Below are 14,403 nucleotides of genomic sequence, written 5' to 3' on the forward strand. Positions count from 1 at the left end.
TGTATTATGACATATTCATAGTATATTATTTTTAATGAAGCTATATAGTATTATGATTAGATTATTGTATGTGTGTGTGTATATATATATATATATATATATATATATATATATATATATATATATATATATATATAATACTAGTATTATATAATACTAGTATCATATAATAATTAACATAATTATATGTAGAATTAAATTAATATATTATGTATAATACATTTTATCATTTAATTATTTAATCATAATTTTAATATAACTACATTAAAATAATATACTATTAATATAAAATTACATAACAATACTATATTTTTATTTAGTTATTAGAATTTTGATTCAATAATTAAATAATAATAATAATTAATAATAATAATAATAATAATAATAATAATAATAATAGAGATTATAGTAAAAATACAAATTAAATTATTACACTATTCTACGAAAAGTATTGGTATATAAAATTCACATGGTCAAATCATGTGTTTCTTTAATGCTAGATATAAACAATACAAAGAAAACATATTATTATTTAAATTTTAGATATGTATTGTGCATTTAATATATTATGTCATGTTAATAGTAATTATTTTAATGAAGTTAAATTAAATTCAAGTTAAATTATATTATGTATAATAATAAATCTAATTATTTAATCATAATTCTAGTACAGCTACATTAAAAGTAATATACTATTAATATAATATGAACAGTATATAGTTTTTTTATGTAAATAATTAAATAATAATATTGATAATAGTAAAAGTAGGGCGCCACAGTGGCGCAGTGGGTAGCACAATCGCCTCACAGCAAGAAGGTCACTGCTTTGAGCCTCGGCTGGGTCAGTTGGCATTTCTGTGTGGAGTTTGCATGTTCTCCCTGTGTTCGCAAGGGTTTTCTCTGGGTGCTCCGGTTACCCCACAGTTCAAAGACATGCGGTACAGGTGAATTGGGTAAGCTTAATTGGCCATGTGAATAAGCGGGTGTGGATGTTGCCCAGTAATGGGTTGCAGCTGGAAGGGCATCCACTGCGTAAAACATGCTGGATAAGTTGGTGGTTCATTCCGCTGTGGCGACCCCAGATTAATAAAAAGACTAAGCCGAAAAGAAAATGAATGAATGAATAGTAAAAGTACAAATTAAATTATTACACTATTATTCTAAGAAAAATGTTGGTTTATAAAATTCACATGGTCAAATCATGTGTTTCTTTAATGTTAGATATTAACATTGCAAAGAAAACATATTATTATTTTATTTTTAAATAAAATATGTATAATGCAATATTAATTATTTCATTTTTTGACCCCACTCTATTGTTTTTCAATGTCAAAATCCTGTAAGTTTCCCAGCAAACATTAAAAGCTTTCATGTTGCCACAGTCGTCTGCTGCTTTACCTGCAAATACAAGAGCACATTCAGGTAGCGTTCTTCTAGGTAATATTTCAGACTTGTTGAGCTTTGACGGTAATTAATTTACGCTATACAAAGACTGCAAATGTCCCATCTGGATTTAATTTCTAAATAAATTACTGAGGTGTTTCTCCATTATTTACTGATAATTGAGCTTCTGTTTACTGCATTGTTGTGCCGGAGAATTGAACAAAGACACCTGTGCTTCAGATGGTTCAGCGCTGATAAATCACACAAAACAAAATCAAACCATTGTCTTGTTAAAGCAGCAGTGCTTTTAAGAAAATATAACAAGCCTAAGTGTCTGTAATGTAAACTAACGTCTATTTCTTAATGCGGCAATAATTGATAAAGCGTTGTTATTAGTGGCAATGGTGGACATCCAGTAAATTACAGCAACAACTTTAATACTGAATAGCATTCAGTAGCAAATGGCATATACAGTTGAAGTCAAAATTATTAGCCCCCTTTAAGCTTTTATTTGTTTTTTAAATACTTCCCAAATTATGTTTAACAGAGCAAGAAAATGTTCACTGTGTGTCTGATAATATTTTTTCTTCTGGAGAAAGTCTTATTTGTTTTATTTCAGCTAGAATAAAATCAGTTTTTAATTTTTTTAAGTTATTTTAAGGTCAAAATTATTAGCCCCTTTAAGCTATATATTTTCTCGATAGTCTACAGAACAAACCATCGTTAAACAAAACTTGCCTAATTACTCTAACCTGCATAGTTAACCTAATTAACTTAGTTAAGCCTATTAATGTCACCTTAAGCTGTATAGAAGTGTCTTGAAAAATATCTAGTCAAATATTATTTACTGTCATCATGGCAATGATAAAATAAAGCAGTTATTAGAAATGAGTTATTAAAACTGTTATGTTTAAAAGTGTGTTGAAAAAAAAATCTTCTCTTCCTTAAATTGAAATTTGGGAAAAAATAAAACAGGAGGGCTAATAATTTTAGACTTTCCTGAATTATTAGCCCCTTGTTTATTTATTCCCCAATTTCTGTTTAACAGAGAGAAATTGTTTAATTTAAATGCAATAAATTTAGACTATAATAAAGACCAGTCCACAAAAATAATCCAGTCCACAATTACTTTTTTATATTGAGAACATGTCATTTTGTGGATATTTTTTCATTTTTTAATTTGGCAATTAAGAGTTAAAATTCTGTAATTTTTAAAAACATTCATGAGTTTTTATCTGGACTAAGGTTGATTTACAGGTTTATGAATGGAAAAAAGAAAAAAACGTTAATCTGATACATTTTTACAGCAGTTAAATTCAGTGAATGTTTTCATCCTGAATATAAGAAAATGGTAGTCAATTTGAACAGTGCACAAGCGTTAATAAACAAACGTTTGTATTCCACTGGGAACAACACTAAACTCATACACTGCATGGTTGAGTGTACAAGTACGTAAGTGCATGGTGTGTCATTTGGGATGCAACTATAGATTTTCGTTTAACTCTTCTGAATTTAGAACATCATTATCATTGTGTTGTCTAAAATCAATGTAAACAGCTCTCAAATATGACATCTTTTTGGTTATTGTGGCCCTCTGACATTTTTGCAACAAAAGACAGCAATTTCATATTAAATTTGGGTCAAATTGTCATTAGTTTACAGAACAAAAAGCAAAATTATGTTTTACGCAGATAAATAATGAAATCGTAAATTCAGAGAGTGCTCTCTTAATTTCTTCTTATTTAAGTGCCAGACTGTTCAATCAATATATATATAGGCTGCTGTGATGAGCATCATATTTTATTCCAAAGCTCAAAGGCGCTCTGGTTAGCATCTGGAAAATCAATGCTTTTTTCAGCTCGCATGCTGCTGTGCTGAAATTCCCACACCAAAGAACCCCAGATCTGATCTTACACAGAGTGAAGCTGATTACAATAGATCTGCTCTTGTGCACTTACAGCAGCTGTAGGTGGTAGAAAGCCCACACACACACACACACACACACACACACACACATATGTATGCACTCTAAACACACAAGCAGCGACCTAAGAGCTGCGCCAATCATGAATCACATTATCCTCACTTTGTAATCATGCAGTGATTACAAGCATTTCCAGTTGAGAACAGTAGAAATGCTTTTCAAAGAATATGTAATGACTGTGAAACTGCTTTTTTTTTGATGACGAAGGCTGCTACATGTAGATTTTTAAAGGTTGTTAAATGATCCACTGAATTGCGCTTTGTCTTTTCAGAATCTGCTAATGCTCCTGCAGAACCTTCCTACAATACACTGGGGCAACGAAGAGGTGGGTTTGCTTCTAGCAGAGGCCTACAGACTCAAATACATGTTCGCCGACGCTCCAAGCCACTACAAGAGATGAGAAACCCCCTAAACCAGACCACAGCTTGACCCAGACCATGATCTGACTTAACAACGGGAACATCTATGTTTAATCTGACGGTGGAAATCGAGCTCACCAATGGTCTCCAATGATGTCAAATTTTGGTCATCATCTCTTATAATTCACAAACAAAATGGATATATTGGGTGGAAAACAAATATCTTGAGCAAAATGTGAGCAGATCAAACTCAAAACAGAAAGAGCCATTTGTTTATCCTCATCCATTTGTTACCTCAGATGTGGAGAAGCCACCTCTTGTTTTATTTTCTTGATTTTTTTTTTCTCCCCACGCCGCCGATGGTCTTGTGTTTTGTGTTATTAGACCATAATGTGATCTCCTCTGCCCCTTTTGCTCATTGCGACATTGATTGTACCACACACAGGTACACGGGTCGATTCCCGTCCGTAATCACTCAGAGACGGTGTTATTGAAGCTCTGCAATACATGAAACTATGGCAGCCATAAAGGGTCATTTCTCAAGGGACGCGCGGCCAAGCGTTACGGATTCGAAGAATCAATATGCAACCGCCTGAGCGAAGTGTTTGGGTTTTTCTTTCAGGTTTTTACGTTTGTTAGACTGTGAATTTTAACAATCAACTAATCTTTTTAAGTGGCTTTGTATGTATACAAAGCTCTTGCACAATTGTTTCCTAGAAAATGGGTACTTTTAGAGCTTTAGTTTTAGTGTTCGACGACTACTGAGGTGAAGACGGCTGAGTCAAACTGAGCTGAAATATTTATGTGGCTTTATAAAGAATGAATCGGTGTGATGTGAGGTCATGGTACGAGACCGTGGGACTCTCAGGAGTTGTGTTGAAAGAAACCCACTGACTTAAAGAGACAGACTGAAGGCTTTCAGTTTTCACTGAAGTGTGGAAGAAAAAAAAAATTGTGATTTTTAAATACTGCCGAAGTGCAGTCGATCTCAAACCACTGTGAAAAGGCATCTGCTGTTCGCATGTACAGTGGGTACGGAAAGTTTTTAGGCCCCCTTAAATTTTTCACTCTGTTAAATTGCTGCCAATTGCTAAAATTTCATAATATATTCTCATTAATATATACACAAAAGCCTACATTGACAGAAAAATACAGAATTGTTGACCTTTTTTTGTAGATTTATTAAAAAAGAAAAACTAAAATATCACATGGTCTTAAACATTCAGACCCCTTTTGATCTAATACAGTCATGTGTCTTTTGGCAAAGATGCAACAAGTTTTTCACACCTAGATTTGTGTGGAAAATGCTGTTGTACAGCCATTTTTAGTTCTGTCCAGAGATGCTCAATTGGGTCTAAGTCAGGGCTCTGGCTGGGCCATTTAAGAACAGTCATGGAGTTGTTGCGAAGCCACTACTTCGTTTTAGTAGATGTGTGCTTAGAGTTATTTGGTCCTTTCACACCGTGAAACCGGTAAATATCCAGAAAATTTCCGACTTGACCGGCTTATTCAAAAAAGCGCTGTTCATACAGGCAATTAAGTTACGAATTTTTTCGGAAAAGACCATTCACAAATCCATTCTAAAATACCGGTAAATTTTTACATCATTAACTAGAAATTAATTCTAAACGGCTCACGCATCATGTGCACACGCGTCAAGCAACAATATTTTTTTACACAAATGGCGTTAAGAAGGAACATAGAAATGATATCTAACTAACATCTAGCAGCTAAATGTTTCTGGAAAATGATTTAAAGGCTTTTATTTTCATAAACAGTGCAGATGTGAATACATCTGAGTGTTCTGATTGGCTAAAGTAGACGTCTCACGTCAGCGAGTTCTAGATGCGAACGCGCTCTTTCCGGCAATTTTCCTTCTGTGTTCACACAGAGCAGCATTCCGGCAAATTACCAGTAATGTTACAACTTCTCTTTTCGAAAAATTGCCAGAATGAAAAAGGGCCTGTTCACACATACAGAGCTTTCAAGAGTTCACACTTAGCTGATGATTGATTATAAAGCTTGTTTGGCATGCTGTCTTGGGAGAGAGCCCTGAGCTCATAAGATCTTCGAGCCCGGGGCTCCCTCCCGTTTACAAGGCGAGAAGGGAGTTTGAGCTCAGGTAGATCTCTAGAATTTTCCTGCTGGAGTAGCTAATGAACAGGTAGGGATTTTTCTTTAGAGATAACTACTTACTAGCGGCATGTCTATGGTGCCTGTTTGAATTAGTCAATTAATTTAAGTTGCATGTTTTTGGACGGTGGGAGGAAACCGGGGAACCCGGGGGAAACCCACGTGAGCACGAGGAGAATGTGTTAACTCTGCACAGGAATGTCAGCTGGCTTGGTATAGACTAGACCCAGTGACGTTCTTGCTGTGAGGCAACAGTGCTAACCACTGGGCCACCGTGCCACCCATCTAGGAAAGGAGGAGGAGTAGGGGTGAAAGGGGGGATTCTTCAAAATGAAGATGGCTGTTATATAGAACTTAGGGTATTTATAGTGGTTTAGGAATTGTCTGATTGGTGAATCATAAATTGAATAATACGAGACCGGCTGCAAGCAATCATGAGCAAGTGATCCCCTTAAAATTAGTTTATAAATAAACTTCACTTCTGAGAGATTCTCGGTAATTTTCCAGAAAGGTCTATATGTGTGAAAGGGGCTATTGTCTCGTCGGAAGGTAAACCTTTAGTCTAGTCTAAGGTCCTGAGCACTCTGGAGAAGGTTTTCGTCCAGGATATGCCTGTACTTGGTCGCATTCGTCTTTCCCTCGATTTCAACCACTCATCCCATCTCTCCAGCTGTAAAACACCCCCACAGCATGATGCTGCCACTTTCTGTACCCACTGTATATATTCAGTCTCCCAGGGCAACCCAAATTATGCAGATGTTTATGCTAATCAGATGCAGATGATCTGATTATCTCCCTTTGAACCCTAGTTTCACCTCTCGGCACACTCCAATTGCTTATTTTTGATTGACGATTAATTGTTCAAGTTCAGAGTCTTTCCAAAGTAGATGTGTGATCTTTATAAATCAGCATGCCGAATATATCTCGGACTTATCAAAAGCTGATTTTTTTCCATAATAAAGTAATCTCTAATCATTTCGCAGAACTTGGACCAAACTCCCCTGCATGGATAATCTGAATAATAAATTAAATGAGTGTCTTTTTTGCTTTAATTATTGAAGCAAATGGAGTGTATTGATTAGAAGAAGGTGTCAGAATTGGTTAAAATTGATGGCGTTGATCTTCTAGCTCAGCCCTGCTCAGTTTGCTGATGTTAAATGCTTGAATAATGTACATTTTGTCAGCTCACTGTTCTTATTCATCCGTCAGTGACATTTGAAACCACCTGAGTCGTATACGCTCTTGCTGTTACAATCTATTTTTGATGAAGCGTTTGCGGTGCTGCACTCCTTATTTTGAAGTGAACTTGGATGTTTTTCCCTGCTCGTCTTTAGGTTTATGCTTTTCCATGCTTTTAATGAGCTGATATTCACTCCGGAGATAATTAGTTTGCTCTCCACCCCTTTTAAAGTGCGCTAATGAAAGGGTGACTTGTTGTGGAGGGTTGAGATTTGCTGACCCTGCTGAGGACACGGGCCGGAAATTATTCATGAGACACATCCAGTGAACTGAGAGACTTGCTTGCTTCACGTTGTAGTCTTTTGAATGTCATACAAGTCTGAATCGATTGTATTAATGATTCTGTTATTCTGTTAAAACTGGGTTAAGTCAACATGAAATCAAAATAGAAAGAATTTACGTTCTTAAAACACATCACTATTCATCATAATCCTCAAACAAACGTTTATCGATGTCATTTATGTTTTTAGTGTGTTAACCAGTAAGATGCTCTTGAGGGTGAGCTTGACCTTTAGATGGTGATGGGACAATTGACTTAAAATTACAATTGTGCTGTTTTTTTTATCCTCAGGCCACCCAAGATGTAAGATATATTTTTTTTTTCTCGAAAGTGTTTTTTGAACATACAGTCCTGTGCAAAATTCATTATTATTTCAATATTTTTCTGTAGCATTATGGTCTGCACAAGAAGTCTAAAGACCGACAGTGCTCCACATAGAGATCTGATCTAATCTGATTATCATTCATTCTGTCTGTAATGACATGAAGAAACAGAACACAAGACTAAAACTAAATCCAAGAACTATGGCAACATCTCTAAGATGCTTCAAAAAACCTACCTGCAAAGCTACAGCACTGTTCAAAGTTTTAGGCACTTAAAAATGCTGTAAAATGAAGATGCTTTCAAAAATAATGCACAAGTGGTTAAAGACTTTTGCGCAGTACTGTACATGTTGAACATGAAACACACAGTACAGATAGATAATTGATTTTTCTTCCAAAAAGAGAAGATTTTTAGATGAAATCGTGGTCCTTGGTGATTTATAAAGTGCAAAGCAGTGGCTGACAGCCAAAGTCAAAATAAACCTATAGAGACAACAAAATTAATACCCATAGGTTTAGGTGATAGATTGATGACATATGAAGTGAAATAAGTCTGAGCAATACACTTAAAAATCACTAAGAATCTAAATTCAAGTTCAAAAGTTTTAAAATTCTATAAAATGTTTTATTTACATTCCTAAACCAGTAATTAGTTATGTTTCTGTCCACCTATTGTTATGCAGATTTTGGAATAGCGCATTAAAAGTGCTTAATGACAATTTTAAAAATATGCATACAGCAGAATAAACTTTTTAGTTAAAAAGTTAAAAATTATTTTGTTTAACAGATTATGTGATGTCAAAGCTGGATGTTATAGGACAGCATTAATGGACAAATCAGCAGACCGACCACATTGTGTAGACTATCTGAAATGTTGTTTTGGTCATTCTAAAATCCCTCAGCCGAAGTCTGTCATCAATGTGGTTCAGTATTGTTACCCACAGAGCTCTATTGAGCGTCTGAGCTCCCAAAGAGCGTCTTACGACTCCAAAAGCCACCACATGTTTATTGCATTTTGTCTTCTGAGGCACAAGTAATTTATTATATAAAAAGGCCAAATGTGGCTTTTCTACTGCAGATCATTATATTTTTTCTTTTTTGATATTTGATGCCAGTTTATCAGGAAGTGACGATTTCATTCTCTTTGATTGAATTATTCGCAAATGTTTTATTTGATATTCCAATTTTGCTCAAAAGTCTAATTTGCATCTTTGGGTTGGAAACATAACTAGTTATGTCTGTACATGTCCTTGTAATTCAAATTATTTCAAAATCATAGGAAATTTAATACTAAATTTATTATTGCCACAGGTTTCCTTTGAGGGTTGGGTTTAGGGCTTGGAGTGCACTACGGCTATATAATTAGCAGTTTTTATTGTATAAAATACATTACAGAGTTTGGAGAGTCCCTGTAAACCATCAAAAGCAAAAAAAATTGTGTGTACTGCTTTTGGGGGGGGTTACAAGGACAGAACCAGTATATGAAATGGGTATGACTTGGGTATTACAACATTGAGCTGGTTTATAAGGACATGACTATTTTGTTCTCTTTGATTCATTGGATTCAAACGTTGCTGTATTCGCAAATGTTTTATATGAAATTCCAGTTTTACTCACAAGTCTAATTCGCATCTTTGAGATGTAAATATAGCTAGTTATGTTTGGACATGTCCTTGTAATTCAAAACGTTTCAAAATCACAATTACATACTAAATCAAATTTGGCCACAAGTTTTCTTTGAGGGTTGCGTTTAGGGGTAGGGTTGTAGTAGGGTCATATAATCTGCTGTTTTTACTGTATAAAATACATTACAGCTTTAGGGAGTCCCATCAAAACCAACACTTCTGTGTGTGTACTGGTTTTGGTGGTTTACAATGCAGAACTTGTATATGACATGGGTATGACTTATGCCGAGTTCAGACTGCATGATTTTCAAAGTAGTCATGTCAGATGTTTTCACACTGCATGACTATCTGGGGAGGCATTAGGCCGCTGCTGTGTTTACACTGCAAGATGGATTGGCGACTGCATGACTTTACAAGAGAAAGAATCAACGACAAGTTACATCCCACGACCTCACACATGCAAGTGACATGGAAACAACGCAAGGTCACTTAGTGCATCTTTTATTATTAACTACATAATGAGAAAGAAGCCTTTAGTGGGGTAGAAAATGTCCTTATTTTGCTCATCTGACTTTTAAAGGGAATCATTTGTCCTTCACCTTTTTCTTTTTTGACCCGATTGTGGTATTGTTCAGAATACACGTCAAACAGACGCGGGTGTTTCCGCCAAATGTCCACTAGTTTTTCCTGCATTTCTTGAGTCCAAATAGACCGAAAATAAATGTAACTTCTTCCCCATCCTCCTGCTAGCCTGCAGATACCCATACTAGTGGATGCTGTTTTCTTATTGGTTGTAGATAATCGCCAATGTTATTTTCTATCAGAACACATTTCACACAGCATGATTTTGACAGCTCCAGATATTTAGCATGCCAAATATCTCATGGGTGTTGACAACTCATCTGTGATTCTCTCAGATCATGTCTTTGATAGTTCATACAGTGTGATTGATACTCATTTGAACGAGCATCGATTTGCCTATGATTTCAGGCATTTGTCTGCAATTTTTCAAACTCTGATGGGGAGTCAAAATCGGGGCTAAAATCTGAACTCGGCATTAAGTATTACAACATCGAGCTGGTTTATGAGGACATGACTGTTTTGTTCTCTTTAACTCATTAGATCCAAAAACTGCTGCATTCGCAAATGTTTTATGTGATATTCCAATTTTGCTCATACTGTAAGTCTAATGCGCATCTTTGGGATGGACACATAGCTAGTTATGTCTGTACTAAACTAGTACACCTAGCTTGCTGTGTACAATACTTTTCAAAAGTTTGGGATTGGTAAAGTTTTTAAAGGGCTCACCAAGACGGCATTTTTCGGATCATAAATAGTCAATATTGTGAACAGCGTTCTTTAAGAAAAGAAAAAAAAAAATTTATATATATATCTTACAGTTGAAGTCAGAATTATTAGCAACGAGCTTAGAATGACCAAGAGGCGACACTCAATAGAACATTCCATAGTAACAGCAGCGCCCAGCAAAGGCCCCATATTCCGCCATTTTGGAGTGAAAGTGATCGGCTGTCTATTGGATCTTATTGCTGTCGTGATGTCAAGCAGTTGCAATGTTTTTTATTTATTTATTTATTTATTTATTTAAAAAGAGCATTAAATCTGTGATACAACCTGAAAGACGACAATACAACACTTACTATCACAATCATCAGCACTTTTAATAGTTTATTTTACAGACTTATATGCTGTTGTTCTATTGGAATTTTCATTCCAAAATAGCCCCCGCGCCATCTAGTGGCTGTTTCCCAAATTGCACTAGAGTATCGCCTCTTGGTGATTCTATGCTCTTTGTTATTAGCTCCGCTTTGAATTTCTTTATTGTTTAAGTATTTGTATATAGTCAAAAATATTTGTTTATTTTTAAATCCATGTTTAACCGATCAAATTTTCACAGTACATCTGATAATATTTTTTTCTTCTGAAGAAAGTCTTATTTGTTTTATTTCGGCTAGAATAAAAGCAGTTTTTATTTTTAAAAGCCATTTTAAGGTCAAAGTATTAGCCCCTTTAAGCTAGATCTTTTTCCCCATCAGTCTACAGATCAAACCATCGTTATTCAATAACTTGCCTAATTTCCCTAACCTGCCTAGTTAACCTAATTAACCTAGTTAAGCCTTTAAATGTCACTTTAAAAACATCAAGTGTCTTGAAAAATAACTAGTCAAATATTATTTACTGTCATCATGGCAAAGATAAAATAAATCAGTTATTAGAAATGAGTTATTAAAACTTATGTTTAAAAATGTGCTGAAAATTTCTCCGTTAAACAGAAATTGGGGAAAAAATAAACAGGGGGGCTAATAATTCAGGGGGACAATAATTCTGACTTCAACTGTATATATTCAACATTAACATCAACCTTAATCTTTAATCAGTTACTGCAAACTTACTTTAAAAGTATTGGGATGCGCTGATATAGAAATTTAGTCCTATACACATAAAACTTTGGAAGCCGATATCTAATACATGAGTTGTTTAAACATGAATGTTTATGAGCCTGATTACATAAAAGGAAACATCGAAATCTTTCTAAAAATAATTAAGAATTAGCAAATCTGATTCTCTCCTTTGTGCGATGAAATCCTCCCACACTGCTGGTATTTTCTTTTGCCCTTTATATAGTATAAAATCTTGTAAATTGTGCATCTGCTCTCAAGTCATCTGGAAGACACCAGTCATGGCCAGCAGCAAACATCTGGTGATTCAACCACCAGAAATAATCCATTATTTATCGGCTTTATATCGACCTAATTATCTCATCAGGCTGATAAGAAAAACAGTAAAAAGAAACGTTTAATAATGACCCAAACCAATGAATTGCGCATCCCTAATTTAAACCATTTTGAATGGTAATGTACACACTTATTTTTAAATAGCAATTGTGTACCCATAATGCTCTCTGAAGTTCAGTCCTTCACAGCCCACTGCAAACTTCCACTCTGGTACAGTATGCAAGGCGCTTTCCATCATCCAATCAATTCCTGATGGATGAAATGGTCAAGTTCCACCCTGTGCTTTGTTCTGGAATATTCTGCTCGGCTTCAATTAGTCTCAAATGCTGTTTCATGTTGACTTTTACTCCTCTGGGCATCTTTCATCATGAATGTTTTAAAAAGTCTGGATTGCTCAAACACGTCTGATTGTATTAACCCCATTCAGTACCTTCTTTAATGTGCAGCTTCTTGATTATTTCATCTGCTTAGGCTGCAGAGAGGTTGGTTTTCGATGTGCGAATCAAATGTTATTCATGAATGTGTGTAATTGTGGTTTTCTTTGGTATTTTGCTTTGTTCTGCTTCTGATTTGGAGTCGACTGTGGGTGGCTTTTTTCCCCTTCCCTTCTCTCTTTAAAGAAAGAAAAGAGAAAGTGTGCGCCCTGCCTGTACGACCGCCCTGCCTATTTATAGACATGTCCTCTACGTCTTAAGTTATTTGTCTCCTTCCAGTGACTTGTCCTGGGATTTCCTGCGCTTTTTTCCTTTTTGGACTCCCCGCTTGGCATTATTCCTCCTCTCGTTTATCCATTCCATCCATCGGGGCTGTGTTTCAAAGATACGCTTTCCTTCTTTTTGATTTATTCAAAACCTCCTCTATAATTTTCGGATCAAATATTTGACTCCGCTCTGCAAATAGAAAGGGCGCTTCTCCTCGTATCACTCATTCTTCTTGTGGAGAAAGTATTTCATTTTTTAAAATAATTATTACATTTTTTTTTTTGCAGTTTTATGATAATGATGTGGAAGAACAGTGCTGTGGTTTATGCGGCTCATCGCGTCATGATTGTGTTCAGTTTTGCAATGCAAATGAGTCTCTGTAGCAGCTTCATGTTAAGTCTTGATGCCAGATTTTTTTGTTCTTTTATTTGTGTTTTTTTTTTCCTCGCTGCGCAAAATGCCAAATCCCCGAGTCGTTCTTGCTTAATCAGTGCTTTTGTAGTCCACACTGCTTTTAGCCTTAAAGAAAAGAGGAAACGTTGGAGTTTTCTGCTGTATATTTGATTTTTGGATTCTATTAAACTGTTGGTACTCTGTTTTAATTTCATTATTGTGTGTGTGGTTGTGTATGTGTGTCTATGTGTGTGCTTGTGTGTGTACACAGTATTTGTAAATTTAAAAAAAAAAGCTGTTTGTTTTGTATAATAACATGTAAGACGTGCACTGAAAAAATATTCATTGGTTCATTAATTATTCATTAAGGTAAGTAGTTGTTAACTATTTATATGGGTTGAATTTAAACAAACAAATAAAACTTAATTTGTTTAAATTCAGCTTATTAAAAAAAATTATTTGCAACAATTTGCAATGAACCTTTTTTTTTTTTTTCAGTGAATGAAGTTGTACTTAATCATACTTAATGGAGTCTTTTGACATTCAAACTTGTTTCCTTTGAGGGTTAGGTTTTGGGTTTAAATAAAATGCATAATTTGTAAATGAATAATTCCTGGAACAAAACCAGGAATTAAAAGCTATCGTGACTGACGTCCGCCACACAATTTCCGTTTTCCCGAAACAACACATCATTAAACGGTGGTAGCGTAAAAACGAGCATCACATTTCTGAACGATCTTTTATTATTTTGTGCCATATTTAACGTCATAGGTCAGTCATGGATGATAAAAACATGTAGCTACAAAAATAAATCATATGAACAATCACTATTCAGTTCACTTCACTGTTATGTGCCAAGTGAAAAACAAATAATTAAATGACTCACTCAGTCTTATCTATAAGAAGAGCCCACAGTTACCTCTTCTCACCTGTTTACTGTTTGACTGATCCATTTGCACAGTTTTATTTCCACAAGATCTCTTTTGATCAGGCTCATTATCAGATTTACTCTTGGTTTTAAAATATGAAAATACAAATAAAATACAAATAATGTTTATGTTGGCCACTATGCCATTATTTATTTTTGCTTCTCACTGCTAGCAAAACAATCACCAACCAATCAGAGTGATTGTTAACTTAAGAAAGCCGATTGGCTGAAAATATTGTTGATTGTTGAGGGCTTATAGTTAAACGTGACCTTTGCTTTTACTTTGATATGGTGACTACTAT

The 14,403-nt window shown here is 35.0% G+C and overlaps 1 protein-coding gene across 2 annotated transcripts in view; it reads left to right on the forward strand.

Annotated features, from left to right (window-relative positions):
* The window catches only part of tbc1d22b (TBC1 domain family, member 22B), a 122,851-nt gene extending 109,469 nt beyond the window's left edge, over positions 1-13,382 (forward strand). For both annotated transcript variants that reach the window (XM_087264383.1, XM_087264384.1), the window contains 2 exons: positions 3,639-9,968; positions 10,077-13,382. In XM_087264383.1, the coding sequence (XP_087120509.1) occupies positions 3,639-3,767 (129 nt within the window). In that variant the 3' untranslated portion in view covers positions 3,768-9,968; positions 10,077-13,382. The remainder of the gene's footprint in view (positions 1-3,638; positions 9,969-10,076) is intronic.
* Positions 13,383-14,403: the final 1,021 nt, after the last annotated feature.

The sequence above is a fragment of the Danio rerio genome, chromosome 8, assembly GCF_052040795.2.
Source record: "Danio rerio strain M-AB ecotype USA chromosome 8, GRCz13ab, whole genome shotgun sequence".
Lineage (NCBI taxonomy): Eukaryota > Metazoa > Chordata > Actinopteri > Cypriniformes > Danionidae > Danio > Danio rerio.